This window comes from Nothobranchius furzeri, chromosome 10 (genome assembly GCF_043380555.1).
Source record: "Nothobranchius furzeri strain GRZ-AD chromosome 10, NfurGRZ-RIMD1, whole genome shotgun sequence".
In the NCBI taxonomy this organism is placed as follows: Eukaryota; Metazoa; Chordata; class Actinopteri; order Cyprinodontiformes; family Nothobranchiidae; genus Nothobranchius; species Nothobranchius furzeri.
In genome coordinates, this window is record NC_091750.1 from 71,096,584 (window position 1) to 71,119,939 (window position 23,356).

The 23,356-nt window shown below is 43.4% G+C and overlaps 1 protein-coding gene across 3 annotated transcripts in view; it reads right to left on the reverse strand.

Annotated features, from left to right (window-relative positions):
* Positions 1 to 6,939: 6,939 nt before the first annotated feature.
* Positions 6,940 to 23,356, reverse strand: part of LOC107387087 (proline-rich protein 7) — a 38,901-nt gene continuing 22,484 nt past the window's right edge. For all 3 annotated transcript variants that reach the window (XM_015961850.3, XM_015961851.3, XM_054730936.2), the window contains one exon: positions 6,940 to 8,619. In XM_015961850.3, the coding sequence (XP_015817336.3) occupies positions 8,081 to 8,619 (539 nt within the window). In that variant the 3' untranslated portion in view covers positions 6,940 to 8,080. The remainder of the gene's footprint in view (positions 8,620 to 23,356) is intronic.

Genomic DNA, 23,356 nt, shown 5'->3' on the forward strand with positions numbered 1-23,356 from the left:
AAAATTCTATAAAACCTTCGTCTTTAAGCAGTGATGTATTAAACCTCCAGTTTTTGCTTGGTGGGATTGTCTTTTTATTTACCAGAGTTAAAGAAACCGGAGCATGGTCGCTGACAGCTATGGGGTGTATCTCAGTGTCTGAAATGTCAGCCAACAATGAGCTGCTGACTAGAAAATAATCCAAACGTGAATGAGAGTGATGGACGTGCGAAAAAAAAGTATATTCTCTACGGTTAGGATGAAGAGATCGCCATGCATCACAAAGCCCATAATCACTCATGTACTGTTTAACTATGTTAGTGGATTGCCAATTGCGCTGAGTCCCAGCTGTACTGAGCCAGTCTGTTAAGGAATTCATCCAAAAATTAAAATCACCTCCAAGTATAAGTGGACAGTCCAAGTGTTCGGAGAGTACAGAGAAAAAATTATGAAAGAATGGAGGGTCATCAATATTTGGACAGTATATGCTGACGATACATAAGCGCTGGTTCTGTATAGATATTTTTAACATTATAAATCTACCCTCTGGATCAGAAACTGTGTCCAATACTGTGAAATTTATGTTTTTGTGTATTAAAATAGCTACACTTCTTTGCCTAGAGTTATAGCAGGCAGAGAACATGCTGGGAAACTCAGGTGTTTTAAGTTCATCTGCAGATGTGGCAGATCTATGAGTCTCTTGTAACAATATTACGTCTGCTTGCACTCTCTTTAACTGATCAAAAATTTTTAATCTCTTCTCTCTAGAGCCAGCCCCATGTACGTTCCATGAAACAAACCTTAGTGCACCCATAGATGTGTGTGTGAGTAGCTATAATATGACGCCTTCATGTGTATGAGATAAGATAAGTAATTAAACGCATACATTAATCTTATAGTAAATAATAATAATAAGGGTGTTGTTATAATCATTATTATCATTTGCAACATTAAATATAATAATAGTAGTAAAAAAACAATAATAAAAAAACAACTTTAATATAAAAATATTAATGCTGATGATGATAACGTAAAATATATAATAAAAAAACAATAGTAGTAGTAATAATAATAATAATAATAATAATAATAATAATAACAACAACAACAACAACAACAAGACAAGCCCAACAGTGTTTTGATTGTGCAATGAAACGCCATAGGCTACTTATCTGTGTGACTGCGTATGGAATCTGTGTGTGTGTGTGTGTGTGTGTGCGTGTGTGTGTGTGTGTGTGTGTGTGTGTGTGTGAGACTGCGTATGGAGTCTGTGTGTGTGTGTGTGTGTGTGTGTATGTGTGTATATGTGTGCGTGTGTGTGTGTGTGTGTGTGTGTGTGTGTGGGGTGTGTGTGTGTGTGTGTGTGTGTGTGTGTGCCCGCGCAAGTTGTGTGCTGCAGTGTGCAAAGGGAAAAAAAAATTGTGCCATGCAGATGTAAAAATCCAGAAGCAGATTAAAAAAAGGGAAAGAAAGGAATGATAAAGGTTTAAAAGAGAAAAAAAGAAGAAAGAAAAGAAAAAGTGTTGTGGGTGTGAGGTGGTGAGGGAATAGGTGAACATTTCTAAACGGATCTAGCAGCTATTAATCCTGACATGTTCAAGTGCTTTTAATAATAATAAATTTGTACCTGAAGTGTGTCTAATAAAGCCAGTCTGTTACTCCTCGTTCTTTGTAGATCTTACCGTCAACAAACAGTTTATCCACGGAGATCACAGCCCGCTTCCCATCTTGGATAAACTTCTTGCGCAGCGGGAAGAGAAGTCTGCGGCGATCCAGAATTTCTTTAGGAAACTGATCGTTTACGCTGTAATCTTTACCTTTAAGCTCTCTCCCGCGGCTTTTAACAAGATCTTTCTGCTTAAAGTGCTCAAATTTAGCCACGATGGGACGAGGTCTTCTGCTGTCTGTTCTCCTGGCTCCAAGGCGATGTACCCGATGAAAGGTGATGTTCCTCACCGTTTCCTCCGGCACCTTCATGTGAGTGTGGAGAAAGTTCTTGATGGTTTGTTCACAATCCTCCGCTTCTCCTCCGGTCTGCTCTGGGAGGCCTGCGAACACCAGGTTATCTCTCATGCTGCGTGATTGGAGATCCAGAACCGTCTCCTTTAGAGCTTTATTGTCCTGGGAGATCCGATCTAATCCTGCAGTTAAGGAGGAAACCGATTCCCGCAGAGACGCATTCTCAGCCGCGAGACGTTCCACCTGCTCCTGGCTAAACTCCAGAAATGTTCGGAGGTCCTGGAACTCCTTGTGAAGCACCTCAAGCAGGTGGAGTCGTCCCTCAAATCCCAGAAGCCGTTTATCTATGGACTGTAGTAGATCTAAGACATCCTTGTGGGGAGATGAGGCCTCGGGCGAGTCCCGGGGACGGCTCCTCTTGGTCAATGGCGTTTCCGCCTCAGCTGCTGCTGCTTTCTTCGGTCCCATGACAAAAAACTCAAAAACCTCGTCAATATATGTTTGCAAATTTTCCAGATTTTCTCCTCTTACCTCCAGGTTGAGTGAGTTATATTTACCAGATTTGTTAATTTTTTGCGTTGTCAGTGAGTAAATTAGGCGAAAATCTGTCTTAATTGTTTGTGGAAGTTGATTAACAAGCTGCCATCTGCTTCAAGACGCCGCCGTGTGTCCGGTGATCGGGCCGTCAGCGCATGCGCATGCTCCCTCTCCCGATTATTTCTCCACACTCCTGACAATTAGACCGCTGTTCTCCGTGACAAAAAGTCACAAAATGTGACACTAAAGGCAGGAGACGATGGTTAAGCTTTCACTGCTGATGATGACGAACCAAAGATGCTGTTCACCTAAATAGCTCTTTGAAACAATAGCATGTCATTTGCTTTTGTGTGTTGTCGGTTCAGCCAGTTCTTTGTTTTAAAACTTTCCCGCCACCTGCAAAAAAAAAGGAAGTCAATTGCTTTGTCAGAAGTCGCTGGCCGTGCCAGCTTGGTTAGAATGAACTTTAAGAAAGCTCAACAGATCTTTGTTCACCAACTTCCAGGCACTCTTTCAAACAAATCCACCTGCAGAACAATACAGAGTCATTTGCTTTGTGAGTTGTCGACTAAAAGCGTCACGCTGAAGTAAGGATCAACTTTTGTTCTTATAGGCTTGAGTATGCAGGGTGGTTTACAACAGAACAATAAATGGTTTAGGATGGTAAACCATTGCTTTTGTGAAGTGAGAGAAATGTCTGAATGGATGTTTAGAGTTGGTAACCCAGAGAGTCAGACATTTTCTGAAAGGTGTGTGTGTGTGTGTGTGTGTGTGTGTGTGTGTGTGTGTGTGTGTGTGTGTGTGTGTGTGTGTGTGTGTGTGTGTCTGTGTGTGTGTGTGTGTGTGTGTGCTTACAGCCATTAATTTGATGTGCTGCTGGACAGAGAGTTTTACACAATAGTTTTAGTTCTGGTCAAAAAGTGTCAGTGAGCTGCATGTAAATATTTACACATTTAAACACAAAGTTTAAGACTGAACATACGAAATCCAAATATCTAATATTTGGGAGAAAAACACTTTGTGAACATCTGCCAGATGGCTGAGTCTCAAGACCTGCAACCATTTCATAAGTACTTGACCAGCGTGTGGGGCTGTCATTCACAGCAGTTAGGCCGCACTCATCCACTGTCAGTGAGCCATGTCATGTTTGATATAAAAAGTCCCACGAGGTTAGACTGATATGGTGTGCCAGTAAGGGCTGGTAAATGCATTATAATGGCTGCAGCGTCAGACTGATGTGGTTCTGCTCACTGGTGAGGCTGGCCTTCTTTTTCTTGCTTCTCTGCATTTGCAGTACAATTTAGATGACAAAACTTTCTGGCGTGTTGAATTTAGGTGATGAACATATCTGAGAGGTTTGTGACAGCGGCGTATGGGAGGGGGCTGTGTGAACCACGGGGCTAACACAATAAGAAACTTCACGCGCCATTACACACATTAGCCTATGACGTGGGGGATCATGGACATCTGGACGCTCAACAATACGCCATTAATGATGCGGCGTGGGGGGTCTAAGCCATCTGGACGATCAACAATACACATGTCCATTTGATTAATGATACGGAAGGGGGGGCATGGATTGAACAATACACCTGTCCATTTGATTAATGATAGGAAAGGGGGGCAAGGTCAAGGGTCAAAATGAACAATAGGACTGAAAGGTCAAAAAGGTCAAAGAACAATAGACCTGTCAAAATGTTTGACGAAAGGTATCTTATTATGTCTCTCTCTCATGGCCTCAGATAAGAATCTTGTGTCTGTTCTAGTCTTGTTAGATCTCAGTGCTGCCTTTGACACAGTTGATCACAATGCTCTTTTAGAAAGACTTGAACATGTTGTAGGGATCAAAGGAACAGCGTTAGGCTGGTTTAAATCCTACCTGTCTGACAGATTTAATTTTGTAAACGTACATGACAAATCTTCTTACTCCAGGGTTACTTGCAGAGTACCACAGGGTTCAGTGCTTGGACCAAATCTTTTTACTATATATATGCTCCCAATTGGTAAAATCATTAGACAGCATGGGATAAACTTCCACTGTTATGCTGACGATACTCAGTTATATTTATCCATTAACCCTGATGAACCTAATCGGTTGGGTAGATTACAGGCTTGTCTTGAGGACATAAAAATTGGATGACTCTAAACTTCTTGCTTTTAAATCAAGACAAGATGGAAGTTCTCATCTTTGGACCAGAAATCCAGAAAAGGAAATTGCTTAGCCAATCGCCTGACCTGAATGGCATTACATTAATCTCTGAGAACAAAGTAAGGAATCTTGGTGTTATCTTTGACCAGGACATGTCATTCAAATCCCAGGTTTCACAAGTTTGTAGGATTTCCTTTTTCCACCTTCGGAATATTGCTAAGATTAGAAGCATACTTTCCAGAAGTGATGCTAAAAAAACTAGTTCATGCATTTATTACATCAAGACTGGATTACTGTAATTCATTACTCTCAGGAAGTCCACAGAATGTAGTTAAAAGTCTTCAGCTTGTCCAAAATGCTGCAGCTAGAGTTCTGATGAGAATTAAAAAGAGAGATCATATCTCTCCTGTCTTAGCTTCCCTACATTGGCTACCTGTTAAATTCAGAATAGATTTTAAGATCCTTCTTCTCACATATAAAGCTCTTAATAATCAAGCTCCATCATACATCAGTGATCTGATTGTTCCATATGTTCCCAAACCAATCACTTCGCTCTCAGACTGCAGGTCTACTGGTGGTTCCCAGAATATCTAAAATTAGGATGGGAGGCAGATCTTTTAGTTATCAGGCTCCTCTCCTGTGGAACCAGCTCCCAGCTTTAGTCCGTGAGGCAGACACTTTGTCTACTTTTAAGAATAGGCTTAAAACATTTTTATTTGATAGGGCCTATGGTTAAAATCTGATGTTAGCCTAAATCTGGACAAGTGGGGGAGTAGAGGGAGGTGGAGTGTACAGTCGGTAAAGACGGCTCTCCCTTGCCCCGACTCCAACATGCCTCCATCTAAATAGGATAGATTAACCAGAGTTATCTCTGTAGTTATGCTGCTATAGGCTTAGACTGCTGGAGGATACACTGACCACTTTTCACACTCTACTGCTTTCTTCTACAGTCTGCTCTTTAACTGTACTATTTTCTGCAGTTTCAGCTGTTAACTTTATTTTCTCTGTAAGTGTTTTTCTCCCCAGAAGAAGCTACAACGACGTTCTGCTGAGCTGTGGTGGCCTCATGGAGGGGGCCATCGATTAGCACACTGCTGCTAACCACTAAAACATTCTCCCTCTCCTGATAATAACTTTTTGCTTTCCTTGACGTTGGATGTGCTAATGCTAGTTTATCCGTTTAATTATAGATCCACTAGGATAAATACAATAAAGTTTATCTTTCACCAAATAGAATATTTACTAAGACATCACAATATAACTATAGACACATTACCTGTCTTTGTGTGTGTGCGTGCGTGTGTGTGTGTGTGTGTTTGTGCGTGTGCGTGTGTGTGTGTGTGTGTGTGTGTGTGTCTGCCTGCTCTGTCTTCTCGATCCCCAGTGAGTCATGGAGGATGGCTGCTTATACTGAGCTGGGATTCTCTGGAGGTTTCTTCCTGTTAAAAGGGAGATTTCCTCTCCACTGTCGCTTTATGCTTGCTTAGTATGAGGATTGCTGTAAAGTCACTGACACTAGTCAATGACTTGATGCAATTTGCTGGGTTCCTTATATAGGAAACATTATTTCTGATTGGCTTAATGAACTGACCTGAATTGGAATGTTTATTATGTGAAGTGCCTTGAGACGACTCTTGTCGTGATTTGGTGCTATATAAAAAAACTTGAATTGAATTGAATTGGGGCAAAAAATGCTACTTTCTAATCCTGTTTGTTATGTCCCTTGGATTTCACATATGATGTTTGTGAATTTTTAAAACATATTCTGATGGTAAGAAAGCGCTTATTTTCGAAAGGGGGAAAAAGTTCTTTTAGGTTTTGTGTGAAGACACGTCGAGGACTACAAATGCAAATGTCATTGAACCAGACACGGAGAAGAGCGGAGGAAATACGGCTGTAAGTTTAGCGAACTTCGAATGCTTCGTCCACAAATCTGGCCATCTGATAAGTAGCAGCTACACTAGGGGAGAGGATATTCTGTGATGGGTTAGGGTTAGGGTCATATTTGCAACATGCCTTCGTCTGATTTGTAGTCATGGGAATTACGAACTTTTACAAGCTGATAAATCTCGAAGTACGCCCTTGTCTTAATTGTTTGGCTGTTTTGTTTTTATGTTATTTTACCATTTCTGAAGCTGTTGATTTGGTTTTTGGGGTATTGTACCTGCTGCAGACCATAATAAGCCTCTCTCTTGTTATTTGTGCACTAATGTTTGATCTTTTCAGGGAAGAGCTTTTGCTAATTGGAAGATTCGCCACAGCTGGAGCACCTCTGATGACCTGCCTTTAAAAAGACTCAAGCTGCTCACAATCTGTTTGACTCCCAGAGAAACACTTTCATACTGAACTGTGTTAGAATGTTTAAACTGGTTCAAAGGACTTTAAATTGGGAAAAAATGGCATAAAAAGGAAGAGGGTGCCTTAGAATCTGTTTACAATTCTAACACCTTATTCAGACATTGTAGAAGTCTGACCAGGAAGTCTCCATTAGTGCATTTCTCTATTTTACCTGAATAATCTGGGATTTTGGCATCATATTTAAATAAATAAAAAAAGAATGCACCAAACCCAGGGATCTTTCACATTTCTTTCTGCATCATAATTAAAAGCATAAACTGTGATTAACTGTTTAATAAAAGGAGTTACAAGCTTAGGTAGCCATAAATTAAAGGATACAGTCGTGTACTCTAGTTTTGTTTCCTCTGTTTTGCCTTTTTAACTCAAAAAATCACTAGAACAAGCCTTGTAAATGAATTTTATTTCACATGAAAAATAGTTTTTAGAACTATAATAGCACGCGTCTACACTTGTACGTCATTATGAAATCCAGCTGATGTCTGTGTGACCCAAAAACAGCCCTATAATTAGAGACACTGAAAATTTTAGTTTTAAAAAAGAAAAGCAAAGTTCATTTATTTGTATGTTATTGTTAGAGCCTTGTTTCTCTGTGATTGTGAAGCTCGACCTTCTGCTCGATGTCACGAACACGAAGGCAGAGTCGTAGGTGTTAAATCTCAGTTCTTCAGAGGAAGCAAACTGCAAACAGTGTTAAAAAATATGGAGAGATAAAGGAGAGGTTGTTGAAGGCGACAAACACAGCTCTCCGGAGCCATGGCAACGATCAGCTGGTACAGTAGAGAACAGAGAGGATTAGGGATGTATGAGGAAGGAGGTGGAAGGCAGTCCGGATTAGCAGCTGGTTGGTCATCTTTACCTTTTCACAGAGTCTCGCCACAAGAGATCGTTGACTCATTTAAATTGAAACATGGCAACAAAGTGCTTCTGTGACCGAACAACACTGGTTAACTTTCTTATTTTTCACACATTATTTGTGCAGAGAAGAACTGCTCAGGGAGCAGAACTCCTGTTTCCTGCAGCTCTTCGGGGATTAAATCTTCACTTCTAGCAGAATCTCTGAGTTATAAGAGTCTTCCAGACAGTAAGACTGCAGGTCTACTAGACAGCAGTGCTCCGACCCAGCAAAGGGAAGGCAGTGGGCATCCCACAGCTGGGCTCCAACCCCCTCAGTCTGTGGACACCCTGAATCCCTTGAAACCCTCCCTGAAAGACCTGTACACCTCTCTGAAGTCCTTGCATTTCACCTTGCAGGCCATCATGAGTGCTGTGGTCTCTGCGAGGCATGGATGCCGTAGCGGCTGCAGCCTGAAGCGAACGTGCACCAGGTGGGGTGAGGCTGTTATGGCTCAGATCCATGTTAGACAGGAGGTGACCCAATGAGTCCCAGCGCTGAGTCGAAGGCAGGCGGATCAGAGAGGAGTAACCCCGGTCAGGAAACACGGTCGCCACCGGAGGCTTGATGGTCTCTAGGAGTGGATCACGGTTTTCCCTCAAAGGCAGCTGTGCAGCACGAAACGGGGCGGGCTTCAGATAGGTCCCCCCTTGTGGGTCAGCCAGAACCTCACTGTAGGGCGGAGGGGGGTCCTCCATCAGGACCGCCTCCTCGTAGCAGGGTGGCTTTCCAAATGCATCGGTCTCTGGAAAAGTGAGAGAAGGAACCAGGATTTAAAACCTCATCAGATAGAAAATGATGTTTTAATACAAGGCTATAAAGGTTAATTATGGCCCTTTTCCAACAGTACCTACTCAGCACGGCTCAACTAGGATTTGCCTGATTCCAAGGCATTTCCAGTAGTAACGGGCACAAGTTTACTACCCTTTTTATGGTACAAACGCCATTGTGGTTCACAGTGTACCAAGCTGTGACTGTTGGTCATTGATAGGCTAGGGGGTGGAGTCACTGGTTGCTCCAGAATTTTCCACCTTTTTTGGGTATCTTCTTTTTGAATTCTGGTAAAAAGCCCCTACTAAGAGGAATGTTATACCCCCTAACCCTATCACCACCACTGTTGCCTTGTGCTGTGTTTATGTTGCCTATGGATAACCTTATGCTACTATTCGTACCGTGGTTGGCCATGTGCACATAGCCGGGTTTTTCAAAAAACAAATTTTCTCCCCGACTATCTAGGTAAACAACTTGGGTCAACACCACCTTGTTTTTAGCAAACAACATCCAGTTTATTGTGAAGCACATTCATAAGCATGCCAAGCCATTAGGCCCAGTGGCGCTCCCAAGGGGTGGCCATGGTAACCACTAGAAAATTGCTGGCCCTCCCAGGGAGGAGGTGTTAAAGTCATAATAATGTTCACTCAAACCATACATTCATCTTATTATACGTCTTATTCAACCCTCAAGACATAAATGTAAAAACCAATAAAAATTATACAATGAGTAAAAACAATTGTTTTAAAATGTTTAAGTCTTTTCTGCTGCTCACCATTAAAAAAAAAAGTTTATATCTCCATAGATTTTTGTAAAGACAGCAACAGGTAAATTAAACAAACAAAAAATAAAATTCTTTTTGTAGTATTTCTAATCACTGAAATGTATTTTTCTGAAAGTGTTTTTGTATACAAACTGTTTTTCATTAAAAAAAATAAAGGAGCGATGCCATGCTCACAGGCTAAACTCTCCTAGAGTTAACACAAGCACCAATTTGGGCCCAATCTCAATACTCGCACTGCGCCCTGCGGGCTTCAGCAAAGTGCACTTGGTGAAAGTGCGCAGTAGGGTTCCAGTGCGTAGTACACAAGTGTGCAAATAATTGCCGAATTGATACAGTGAGCATTGTGTCATTTATCGCAACGCATGCCGTGATGTTGGTAGCTGTGAAACTTTTTTTCAAAAACCTTTATTAACAACTTTCAAACAAACAATAAATCAGTTAATTGAAATAAATTTAACTTCTTTGCTGCTTTGTCTAAAACATTCAGAGCATCAGCTAATCATCCTAAAATGAAATAATTTAATTAGAAAATACATATTTTCAGAAAAGGAACTTGAGCCTTTTCTCCCACAGCAATGACTTGTGGGTAATACCCTTGCTTGAGGTCCGCATCGCTGCAGACTTGGGCGAAGTGCAGGTTAAGGGTGTAATGCGGCATGGTCAACTTCCGCACTTGAGAATCGGGACACCCTACGCTCTCGCACCCCTGGCCGGGAACGTGCAAATAAAGGACACGAGGGTGCAAGTGAGACTATTGAGACTGGGCCAAGGTGTGCCACCCCAAAAAATTCTTTGGCCCCATCTGGCCACCCTTATCAAAAATTTCTTGGGGCGCCCCTGTGTATACCCCAAATCATAATTGTCTTTGCCAAAAACACATTAAATCTAAAATAACTAGATGGTGGGCAATAATCATCCTTATCGATGTCCTTCACCTGGGGGGTGTTACACAAAACGAGCTTTCCTGATGAATTCCTGCTTGACAAAGCGCACCGGTTCATGGGATTTGCTCTCATGTTACACACCAAGGACAAAACATCAAGTATGTCGTTTAAATCAAATATTACCATGTGACCAGAGTACAAGCTGTTGAAATTTATTGAGCCTAAGTCACGCCCATCTACATCCATTGTCAGCCACCGACAAGAAAACACGCATCGTCCAATCATATTCACAAAACTTCAGTAAGCCTAGCTGCTAGCCTGCCATGGAGCAGGTTTGTTTACCAGCATGCATTACCATGGTGATAGGGAGGGGTTTCAGGCTAGCCATGTCCATAAAACCAATAGAAAGTCTAGTTTTTGGGATTAGGTTGCTTTCTGGCACAGCCCCCTGGTCTTCTACATAGATTGGCAATAGAGTTTTAAAAATAACAAAATGAGAGTAAGCATCAATCACAAATGTGATGTCAGAGCATTCCTGTTGAGGGCTGGGACGTTGCAAAACCTAAAACCCAGATTTAAGTCCACAAGCTAATGCTGACAATGGAGAATTCACAAATCTCCATTTTGGTCAAAGGGTTTTGAAAGAATTATTTGGTGCTGTACATCTTCACTTTTGTGTAGATGGACCACAGACAAGTGTCTTCATTTTGTGAAATTGCTGGCTACTTGTGAACAGGGTTGTAATGTAAAACCACCCAAACTCTGTGGAGTCGGGCAGCGTGACCGCTACTGGTGGGAAGGAGCCGTTAGATGTCTTTTGTCAAAAAAAGCTGTAATGTTTTCAGGATTAGTTTATCGAGTCAAGCCTTTTGTTTGGTGCCTCGTTTTGGAAACGGCTGTGATCAAATGTGTGCACGTAACAGGAACCATCAGAAGACTCCTGCTGTCTCCTATTTCAGCTTGTTTCTGCTTCCTCTGAAGGTTTTTGTCATTTCTAACGAACAAGTCGCTCAGCTGCGTGTCGTGTAAAGAAAACCAGCAGTAAATGGAAAAAGTGTCACTTCATTAAAACCTCATTGTTTGTTCTGTCTGGATGGTTTTATTTGTGTCAAACTGTTTGTACTGAGAGCTGAAGTCACTGCCTTTTGTGGAGAACTCAGATGTTCCCATGGAGAGACGAAGAGCCAAGAAAAAACCAAAGAAATCACACATATTGTGGTTGTGAGAATCAGAGTTATGAAACACTGAACGTGTCAGCGATGATGCACATTAATGATGACTGAGATCTTCATTCACAGCCAACCACGGAGTAATACTGAATGTTTATTATCTACAAGAGACTGGAGTGAATGAGGCGGAGGACTGACAACTGCAGGTTTGGGTTGTTAAGTGAAGGGTTGCAGTGCATAATTACGTTTCTGTCACAGTTTTCAGTTCACTTCTCCAATGACAGGTTTAAAAACTCTTAGAATAATGAGTCATACAATTAAATTATATCTTAATAACCAGTGTTGGGAACGTTACTTTAAAAAGTAATTGGTTATAGTTACTGATTACTTTGTCAAAAAGTAACTCAGTTTTTACTAACTAAGTTACAAGATTATAAAAGTAACTAATTACCAAGAAAAATAACGACTTAGTTACTTTTTTCATTTAAGCATGCAAGAATTACTACAATAGTAAAATATAAATGACTAATGACTGGAACATAATAAAATGTATGTCCAAATGTTTTTTTTAAACCTGAATAATTTAAATAAATAAGCACTTGACAGGAGGAACTACTAACAGGAGCATAACACTTATCTAGACTATTAAAAGGTCACTGTGTGATATTTAACAAGACCCCAATCAGCTAAAATTTAAAATTGCAAATAGAAACACCTGTAAAGGTTCCCGAGCCTTTAAATGGTCTCCCAGTCTAGTTAAATTACAGAAATGAATGTAATTTTGCACAGCATTTTAATTTTTCCAGCTTCACATAACTGTGTGTTTTTAGCAGCATTTCTGTTGCTGGATTATCTAGTAACGGTTAAATAAATAAATAACTGCATGGGCTGCATGGTGGCGCAGTGGTTAGCACTGTTGCCTTGCAGCACGAAGGTTGCAGGTTCGAAACTCGGCTCGGCTGCGGCCTTTCTGCGTGGAGTTGCGTGATCTCCCCATGCATGCGTGGGTTTCCTCCAGGTACTCCGGTTTCCCCCACAGATCACAACATGCCCTATAGGTTATAAATTGTAAGTCGCTTTGGATAAAAGCGTCTGCCAAATGAATAAACATAAACATAACTATCCTTTAAACTGACACTAGAAGAGGCACAAGCCTGATGGAGGACTTACATTTACTAACTTGGGTCAGACCCAACCACATAAGAGCTGAAGCTGGGTGGTAAACACACACAGGTAGTTCTGATAACACCTGAGCTCCATGACATTTGAGACTGACGCATCAGTGTTACAGCGGGACTAAAGACATGATCAGAAACAGGTTACAGCTGGATGATCTAGGAAGGTAGAAGATCAGGACGTCTGAGTGGTGAACAGGTGAGCGGACCTTCGGGACGTCCCGCTGTCACGCTAAGAAGGGCACGGCTGCAGACCCGCAGATTCGCTGCTGCAGCAACAAATCTGCGGGGGGTCTGCATCCGTAGATATTCATCATGTCTTCCTTTTTCTTCAGGGGCCGTGATGCACTTTTATGAAAACATCTGCCTCTTTAGCTCCTGATCAGCTGATGACAGCTTCAACACACCACGCTGCTTAACGCACGCATGTCCTTATTAGTAACAGAAACGATCGTTTTGTTAAAAGGAGACGGTAATTAATTAGTTTGCTCGTTACAGAAAGAAATATTTTTTTTATTAACGTGGTTATTTTAAACGGCGTTATTCCCATCACTGCTCTGTTGGGTCTACAGGGGGCAGCGACTGAGACCGTGAGAACACTGAGGGTCTCCGCCCACCCGGCCAATCATCATCGTGTTACAGACACCTCTCTCTTCCTGGCTGCAGCTGAAGTGTGGCGGTCAGAAAGCCTCACACTGTTGCTCAACGTTCGACAAGCACATAGTAACGCGCAACCTTCCGTCCCCAGTAACGGTAACGGCGTTGCAACAGTGGGAAAAGTAATTAATTAGATTATTCCGTTAGCTAAAAAAGAATGCCGTTAGTAACGCCGTTATATTTAAACGGCGTTACTCCCAACACTGTTAATAACATAATTGTGCATTTTAAGACTTGTTTAAAAAAGCATTACAATAATATGGTGTTTTAGTGTAATAAATAAAAGAATATGTCACCGTCTGCAGGAGAAAAACATGATGCACCTACCATCAAGCCTTGTGGCTTTACAAGCTGAGAAGTTATTTTAAACACCTTCAAATCAGTGATTTCCCGTCTTTTTATTTGAGGCTAACAGCAAATTTAGAAAACAAATTAGCATCAAACGTGCTTTTTGCCTTTTAGCATCCTAACATAATATATATATTGAGAAAATTTAAATAAATTAATGTAGGGCTGCAGCGATCGAATATTTTTGTAATCGAGTACTCTATCGAATCTTTAATCGAGTAATCGGAGTACTCTAATAAATTACCCTTTTGTGTTTGTAAACCATTATATCAAATAGCATGTTATAAAATATGAAAGACCTCTTAAAATGAGCAAGCAATTGCCAGTTATTCTTCAAGTTTGATTCCAAATTAGTTTTCAAATCTTCAGCACTTCAACTTTACTTCACAGTAAAAAAAATTCCTGTGCAAAAAATAAGTATACAACCTGAGCCGATTTCCCCCTCGTGCGAGAATCTGCTAGCCTGCAAGCCAGACAAAAACTGGGAGGATAACTGTTGACGTAGAGCTGCGAGCGGCTGCGGCCCAAACAGCACCAGAACCGCTCACGGCGCATGCGCAAACATGGCTCGCCAGCTGTTTCCCTATTGACGCTCGTCCGTTTTAATTTCTACAATTTTTTCTCACACAATAACAAGGATTGTCGAGAAAGCATGTTTGCCGTGGTTATGTCAAACTATATTGATCACAAAACATTTATTTACTTTCTTTTGTTTTCCTCTCATAAATACCCGTGTCCTCCTGCAGCGATCCCGAGGGACAACAGAAATCAATAACAACACAATAAAAAGTCTGATGTGTTGTGTAAAAACAGTTCTTTTTAGCACATTTTTAGGTCCAACGTGTTGCTACCAGACAAGGTGTAAGCTGAAACTGAGTGCTACAAAAGAAAAAGTCGCACAGTGTCCGCAGAATATATAGCAGACCTCCAAGTCCGCCTGCAGAAGTGACATTTACATGTGGATGTTTCCTGGTCAGGTGCTGCAGCATGGAGGATGTGGTGTTGTGGTAGGCTAAATCCATTTTACAGTATTTACACTGGACTACGTTTTCCGCCTTATGATGTGAAAAATGCTCCCACACCTTTGACATTTTGTGTCTTATTCGCACTCCACCGGGGTCCACGTAAACCGCCATGGCTTAAGAGAAAGTTAAGTTACATTCGCTACTCGCGTGTGCATTCAGTGCAGTGTGTATGTGCGTCACTTATTTCGGTCTGGGTGAAACATGACCCCGGGCAATTGCAAAGCCATGAATTAATTAAACATGAATTAAATTTGTCCTCGAGGCAGAGAATTTGACTCGAGGCTTTTTTGTACTCAAATTATTCGAGGTACTCGAGGAATCGTTTCAGCCCTAAATTAATACAAACTCTTGCATTTTTCTAAAAACTTCCACCAAAAACACATTTCAGATCTAAACCAACTGTTGGACCGTCCGGTTGTCGGTCTCACTGAACCCGCCACACTTCCCTGGCTCCTCCACTCATCACACACTCACGTATTCAGCACCAGAACACCACCGGTGTGAGAGGTTCTCCGCTCAATAAATTAAGAGAAGGAGCAACAGCCGGCTGCTACCACTTCAACTTTATGTCAAACTACCAAAGTCCCAAAAAGAAAAACTGTTTGAAGTCAGGGACAACAAAAGTCGCTAAAAAGGTGACTGGTGTTTAGTGCTATCTCATTTCCTCTGGCATCGTGGATATCTGGTTTCAGTGGACGTAGATCCAGGGAATACACCTGAAGGTTGGTTTATGCTTGACACGTCAGCGAGGTCCGCACGGCTCCGCGCGGAAAAGTTGCGTCATTTTAACAACCACGCCCCTCTACCGCGCCTCCACACGGCCCAAACTTTCCGCACTGCACACCTAGGAAATTTTCTAACCACGCGGACGGTCTGACGCAGAAAAACATGGCGGACTGGCAAGAACTAGTATGGCAGAGGTTCGTAAATACAGACATTTGTATGATTCAGCTCTCAGAGATCACCGTGATCAACATGTTGTTAATAATTCTTGGAGAGAAATAGCTTGCACTGTCGGAAAAGACGAGGACGCTGGAATGCCATGTTGTAAACAGTAATTTTTACTTCTACTATGGTGTAGTGTTGGATGCATGCCGTAGAGCTCCATGCTGCCCCCTACAGTTTGGGAGAATATTGTCTCACCGCAGAGACAAGCTGCATGAACCATAAACGCTGCAAGTTTTGAAGCGTGTTCCATCCGTGAGCTGCATCACCAAGCGGCAAGTTAATGCGTCAAGCATAAACCAAGTAATAGGGGAGGAGTGAATGTTCATAACCGCGTTTGCGTTCAAAGCCTAGCTTGTTCTGTAGATTCACTATAAATGCTTGAAGCAGCAAGTGGCAAGGGCTCTTATTGTGAAAAGCCTCTAATGAAGGTTACTCTCTGTGACAGCTGATGAAGATTTATACTTCTGTCTGCGTGGGCATGGAGACGAGCAATACCATGGTGTGTACGAAAGCATTCAGCAGAGGGTGATGGAGATATGCCCAATTTTTTTTAACTAATCATCAAATGTGACAGAAACTGCAAGCCTGTGATTGGTCGGTGTGCCGCTTCCTTTAAATTAAACGACAGCGAAACCATTTCCTCCGTAAAAGAAATTAAAAGGGTACTGAGGAAATCTAGCAGCAGACATGAAGCACATTAAAGAACATCTCATGGAAAAAGCCAAACGTTTATTCACACACGTGACTGAAGGAGAACAAAGATGCACAGCTAATCGCATTTGTCGAAGGAAAGTGTGGGTTTTGAGGTGGAGAATGAGACATTTTGTGTTTCTGAAATACAGTGGGGCAAAAAAGTATTTAGTCAGCCACCGATTGTGCAAGTTATCCCACTTAAAATGATGACAGAGGTCAGTAATTTTCATCATAGGTACACTTCAACTGTGAGAGACAGAATGTGAAACATAATCCATGAATTCACATGGCAGGATTTTTAAAGAATTTTTTTGTAAATCAGGGTGGAAAATAAGTATTTGGTCACTTCAAACAAGGAAAATCTCTGGCTCTCACAGACCTGTAACGTCTTCTTTAAGAAGGTTTTCTGTCCTCCACTCGTTACCTGTATTAATGGCACCTGTTTGAACTCATTATCTGTATAAAAGACACCTGTTGTTACGTCCCTGACATGTGTTGGTAAAAATGTGAAGGATGGGGGTAACCCTTTTAAAACAAAACACCATTAAAATTACCACCACCAGGGGATTTGTACATTCCTTCACGGTCTTATTAAAAAAAAAAAAAAAAACACCTGGTTAAAACTTATTAAAAGTTTCACCAAAACAGGTGTTTCTAAATCCACAAAGTTGATAAGAGTTCTAAAACAATCCATTGACATAAAACACCTGGTTAAAACTTATGTTAAAAGTTTTACCAGAACAGTAGGTGTTTTCAAAACGAAGTCAATAAAATTGCAACAAACGAAGTTAACCTTAAAAACCAACGAACACAGTCAACACTAGGTGACATGCACAAATGATCCATGTGGATCACTCAGAGTTAAAACTACCAAAGTTAAAACTCTTCAACTCAAAGGGGTTGAAAACAAAATGAGGCCTGGAGAACAGCAGAACCCCTGCACTGCTGCCTCCCAGACTGCTGAAGGCACAGCCCTTTTATGCAGGTGTGTGCTTCATCAGGTAGATTCAGTTCAGCTGTGCTCCTCAGCAGCCCGGGAGAGAGGAGAAGGAGGGGGCGGTGTCAGGCTGATTCACTGGAGCTTGGTGATCTTGGCTCCTGCTCCTCACTCAAGGCTGGCAGCCGTGACACCTGTCCACAGCCTCAAACAGTCAGACTCCAAACTCCACTATGGCCAAGACAAAAGAGCTTTCAAAGGACACCAGGAAAAGAATTGTAGACCTGCACCAGACTGGGAAGAGTGAATCTACAATAGGCAAGCAGCTTGGTGTGAAAAAAATCAACTGTGGGAGCAATTATCAGAAAATGGAAGACATACAAGACCACTGATAATCTCCCTCGATCTGGGGCTCCACGCAAGATCTCATCCCATGGAGTCAAAATGATCATGAGAATGGTGAGCAAGAATCTCAGAACCACACGGGGGGACCTGGTGAATGACCTGCAGAGAGCTGGGACCACAGTAACAAAGGTCACCATCAGTAACACACTACAACAGCAGGGAATCAAATCCTGCAGTGCCAGACGTGTTCCGCTGCTGAAGCCAATGCATGTCCAGGCCCGTCTGAAGTTTGCCAGAGAGCACATGGAAGATACAGCAGAGGATTGGGAGAATGTCATGTGGTCAGATGAAACCAAAGTAGAACTTTTTAGTATAAACTCAACTCGTCGTGTTTGGAGGAAGAAGAATACTGAGTTGCATCCCAAGAACACCATACCTACTGTGAAGCATGGGGGTGGGAACATCATGCTTTGGGGCTGTTTTTCTGCTAAGGGGACAGGACGACTGATCCGTGTTAAGGACAGAATGAATGGGGCCATGTATCGTGAGATTCTGAGCCAAAACCTCCTTCCATCAGTGAGAGCTTTGAAGATGAAACGTGGCTGGGTCTTCCAACACGACAATGATCCCAAACACACCGCCCGGGCAACAAAGGAGTGGCTCCGTAAGAAGCATTTGAAAGTCCTGGAGTGGCCTAGCCAGTCTCCAGACCTCAACCCCATAGAAAATCTGTGGAGGGAGTTGAAAGTCCGTATTGCTTGGCGACAGCCCCAAAACATCACTGCTCTCGAGAAGATCTGCATGGAGGAATGGGCCAAAATACCAGCTACTGTGTGTGCAAACCTGGTAAAGACCTATAGTAATCGTTTGACCTCTGTTATTGCCAACAAAAGTTATGTTACAAAGTATTGAGTTGAATTTTTGTTATTGACCAAATACTTATTTCCCACCCTGATTTACAAATAAATTCTTTAAAAATCCTGCCATGTGAATTCATGGATTTTTTTCACATTCTGTCTCTCACAGTTGAAGTGTACCTATGATGAAAATTACTGACCTCTGTCATCATTTTAAGTGGGAGAACTTGCACAATCGGTGGCTGACTAAATACTTTTTTGCCCCACTGTACAGAAATACAATAATAAACACTCCTGGATGGGAGACCTGCAGGAAAGTGCTACGCCCTCTGCTGTTCTGGTGGGGAACTGCTTTGCAACTCTCCCGAGGCAAAGGAGAAGTCGGAAAGGAAAAGGTTTTGTCAAAGTGTTTGCTACTCTGCAGCTGAGCTGATGGAGAAACATAAATCAGGCTTAAGTCTCCATAAGCCAGAGGCGGACTGGGACGATAATAAAGCCAGTCACAACAGCAAAAGGAATTTAACCAGCAACCAGTGAGAAAAAGCCCATTAAGGAGCACAGCAGGCTGCAATGTTAAACACGCCTGTGTTAGCTGTACCAAAGCAAGCAGGTGAGCTCACCTGTGCTGTCTGAGCTGGATGTGAGTTACAGAAGCCTGTTTTCTTTATTTGAGCACATTTCCTGTCAAAACAATCCGTCGTTGTTTCCACAGCAAGCTAAACCGTTTGAATGTTCTTCTGTGGGACATTAAAACAGCTGGAGCTGGTTAAATTACAGTGAAACTAAAAGAATCTAGTCAAAGAAACTTGCTGTAAATGTAAATCACCGTTTAGTGTTCTGTCTGGGTGAAGGAAGTCGGTTTTCCTTTAGATTATTGAACCTTTTGGGTGGTTCCCAGTTCTTTTCTCCCTCAGCTCCTCTGATCAGCTGATTAATCAGCCCAGCTGCCTTCAATGAGCAGATAATTAGTCCTTTGTTTCACCTGTTGGTTTCTATTCTTTTATTTTAACCCACACACCAGCTGCAGCTCACAGAGATGCAGGTTTTAACGCACAAGGGGCCGCTGTAGCTCAGGAGGTAGAGCCAGTTGTCCAGTAATCAGAAGACTGTAGGTTTAATCCCGGCTCCTGTCCTGTCCTTGGGCAAGACACTTACCCCGGGTTTCCACGGGAGACGTCAGCAGCACGTTACTGCAGCAGCACGTCTTGCTCGCGTAAGCTGCTGCTTGGCCCTTCCCACGAGACGCGAAGCAGCAGGGGGGCAGCTGTCACCGACAGAGCACGAAGTCACACGAGTGACTTCGTCAGTAAACACAACAACAAGCAGGAGAAAATTACAACATGGTTTGTGTTTTATGTTCTGTCCGTTTTATAATCGCCAATACGGACCTGAAAAACAAAGGAGACCGCTAGCTAGGTGATAACTTCTCACGGGGCCGCACAGTTAGTCACTTTTTTAAAAGTAAAGCAACCGGAAGGCAGTACGTTCTTTATTCTGAAAATCTCGGGTGCTTCTCTCCATTTCCGCGTCCGATTTCCTGTCTTTCCTTCCCCAAACATGTCTAAATTGACCCGTTTCAGAGGCGTCGTGCGTAGGAAATAGAACCGGCGCGTAAAGGCCGCGACATGCTGCTCCTGAGACGCGGCCGACTCGCACTGCTGACGGCTCCCGTGGAAAAGGTTCTGTTGACCACAGCGGTTCCTATCAGCAGCTATGACGTGCTGCTGCAGTAACGTGCTGCTGACGGCTCCTGTGGAAAGCCGGGGTTAGCCCACCTGTTGGTGGTCGGAGGGACCGGTGGCACCAGTGCTCGGAGGCCTTGCTTCGTCAGTACGGCCCAGGGCAGGTGTGGCTACCAGCGTGTGAATGTGTGTGTGAATCACTAATTATGTTGTGACTCACCTTGGAGGGTGGTAGAACCCTAAGAAGGCGCTATACAAATACAGACTATTTCCAATCCCATCATGCATCAGTCCTAAAATCCCCCAGAAGAACTCACAGATGCATAAATACAAAGATTAGGAATGATTTCTTCATTTTTCTGTGCGAACAGGCTGGACATTAACGAGTTCATTCTCTTCTGATTTTTGGAGAATAAGGTTTATTTTTAACAAAAACTTTAAACTTTTTAAGCACAAGAACTGAAACTGAGTGAAGAAATTAGAAAAGTGTTAAAACTCGTTTTGATCACGACCACCACGTTGATGGACGGCAGGAAAGTCTGGCTGCTGGGAAGGAAAACGTGAAGACCCAAGGGCTGGATCAGCAGTTTTACTGTAAATGTTTGTAAGACTTGATGAAGGCAGACATGTTTCTGTGGATCCAAATCCCGTCGTGATGTTTGGGAAACGATTTGAGGATAAATCGCTTTCAAATGCTCACAGTCAACCTGCTTCAGTGTCGGAAACCAACAGCTGTTTGCTGAACTGTTGCCATGGAGCCCAGAGTATTTATGGATGTAAATGTGTGTGTACCTGGCCAACATCCACCCCCCCTCGTCATGCCTGACAGACACCTACAGGATCTGAGCCTCATTGTTTCTGGTGTCAATCTGTGAGCTGAAAGCAAAACGAGCAGCTGGACACACACACACACACACACACACACACACACACACACACACACACACACACACACACACACTTAACCTGTGAATAAATCAAGGCTTCCTCTATGAGATGCTCCATCCTCACCTCCATCTGTCTACTTTTAACCAAACCTGTTTTTATCACTGAAATCTTCCGTCTCTCACATCCACACGTCTCCCTCTGAAAGCCGACAGTCTTCCCACGATCTCAACAGTCAAATCATGAAGTTCTGAGATTAGCTTTGAATCTGATTCACAGCAATCCACACCTCCAGGATCTGTCCTGGGATCCCGACCACCAAAAACCCTGACAACCTCCAGGAGGAAGAGCTGGGGTTTGATTTGTAAACAAGCTCACATTAACGGAGCTCTCGTGTTAAAGCTCTGTTCTCCATTTAACCCTCCCACTGTCTTTATGGGTGTGACCCCACGAGGAAAGTTGACCATCGAGCAGGGTTGATGGTTTATCCCTTGAGGTCCACGTGGCGGGGTGAGGTGGTGCTCACTCCTCACCCCTGTCACGTGGACCCAAAGGATAAACCATCAATCCTGCTCAATGGTCAACTTTCCTCGTGGGGTCACACCCATTAGGACAGTGGGAGGGTTAAATGAAGTCTCCATGCATGAGAAGCATAAGATCAAGACAAAAAAAAAGGTCCAGTTCCCATTGTTCTGAACCCACTAGGACAATCAACTCGCAGGACGTTTGCATTTATGTACGATTGAAACATCTTTGGTTCACGTGGTTCTGACTGCCATATGCATCGCTAAGAAAACTATCCTCTTGAATTGGAAAAATAGAGAAACTCTCTGCATTAACCAGTATAGAAATCTTTTGTTAGATCATATTGCACTTGATATAGCCTCTGCTTCCACTTCAAATGAATCTCTCTGGGCTCCTTTGATTGGTTCCATCACATAGCGAGGGTGGGGGGCCGTTGATGTTGTCCTGCGGGATGGTGTGGGTGGGGGGGGGGTCTGAGTTTGGAGTATCCGGATGTTCCCTGGAGGTGGGTTCACTGGGGGTGTCTGGGACTGGGGGGCCGTTGCCCCCCTCTGGAGGTGCTTGGGTTGCCTCGGGGGGTGGACAACTGGCGGTTGTGAGTGGGGCCCCTTGGCGGCAGCCATGGGTCACTGCCTGGCAGCTGCAATGCCCCTGGGCAGGTCTGGGTAGGGACCTGGGGGCTCGGGGTTTGGGGGTGGCCGGCCCCGTGTGGGGATCTGGGCGGGGCCTTGGGGGTCGGGTCCTGACATGTATGCTGCCGGGAAGAAGGCAGGAACACGCAGCAGTGCCTGGCCCGGGTTCGGGGGCCTCAGGTGGACCTTGGCTCCTCTGCCGTTCCATCACAGGGGAGGAGGAGGTCCAGGAGGGGGAGGACCCAACCTTACCTGGATGTCCCATGTCTTATATATTCTGGAAGTTGTGCAAATGCAGGAATGGGCATAGATATTCTGCTGGGGTGGGGCTGGGTTGGTGCTCTCGGACTCCGTGAGGCTCTGTAATGCTGCTGCTTTGGGCCCTGGCAGGATGGGCTGGGGTCTCCATGACCTGGGTGGCAGTTTGACAACGGAGGTGCCTATTGGGGCCAGTAGGGGATCTGGCTCCCTGGAGGGCTAAGCCCAACCAGCCATTCCTCCCCATCCCCGCATGTTTCTCTCCTCCTGCTCCCTCACTTCATCACACAAACATACACATAGGATCTTGGGGGGTGGGCAAGTCAGGGAGTGTGGGTATGGACCCTGTTTCCGCATTCCTGTGGCAACCTGCCCCCCAATTTTATTTGCACCTTATACACTTCCACTGACGACATTCCACACAAACACACACTTAGGGCCTTGGGAGTGAGCACATTCAACGACATTTGGCAGGGGGATATCTCAGCCTCCTCCTGGGTGCCGGTGCCCACTTCCAATTTTAAACCGCACTTAGACACTGATGGCTGAGGGTGTAAGTGGGGTGGTGCAGTGGCATCAGCTGGCATAGGCCGGATGATGCCCGCACTGCCCACTCACCACAGCCATGGAATACACCTCATGATCACACAACACTATATTGGAGCAGGCGGAGGGAGACAACATCATTTATCTTTCTTTCTATTTTGAGGGTCAGGTTTAGCTCGTATGAATGGAGCTCGAACAACAGTGTTTATGCTAGGTACTCTGTACTTTTATTTTAAATTCAGTCTTGGATGAGAAGCATAACATAGAGGCATTAAAGAAGTAAATAAAGAGTCCAGTGGCCTTTGTTCTGAAACTAGGTTACTTTTAAAAATGGAACGGAGAAGCTCCTCCAAAGAAAAGC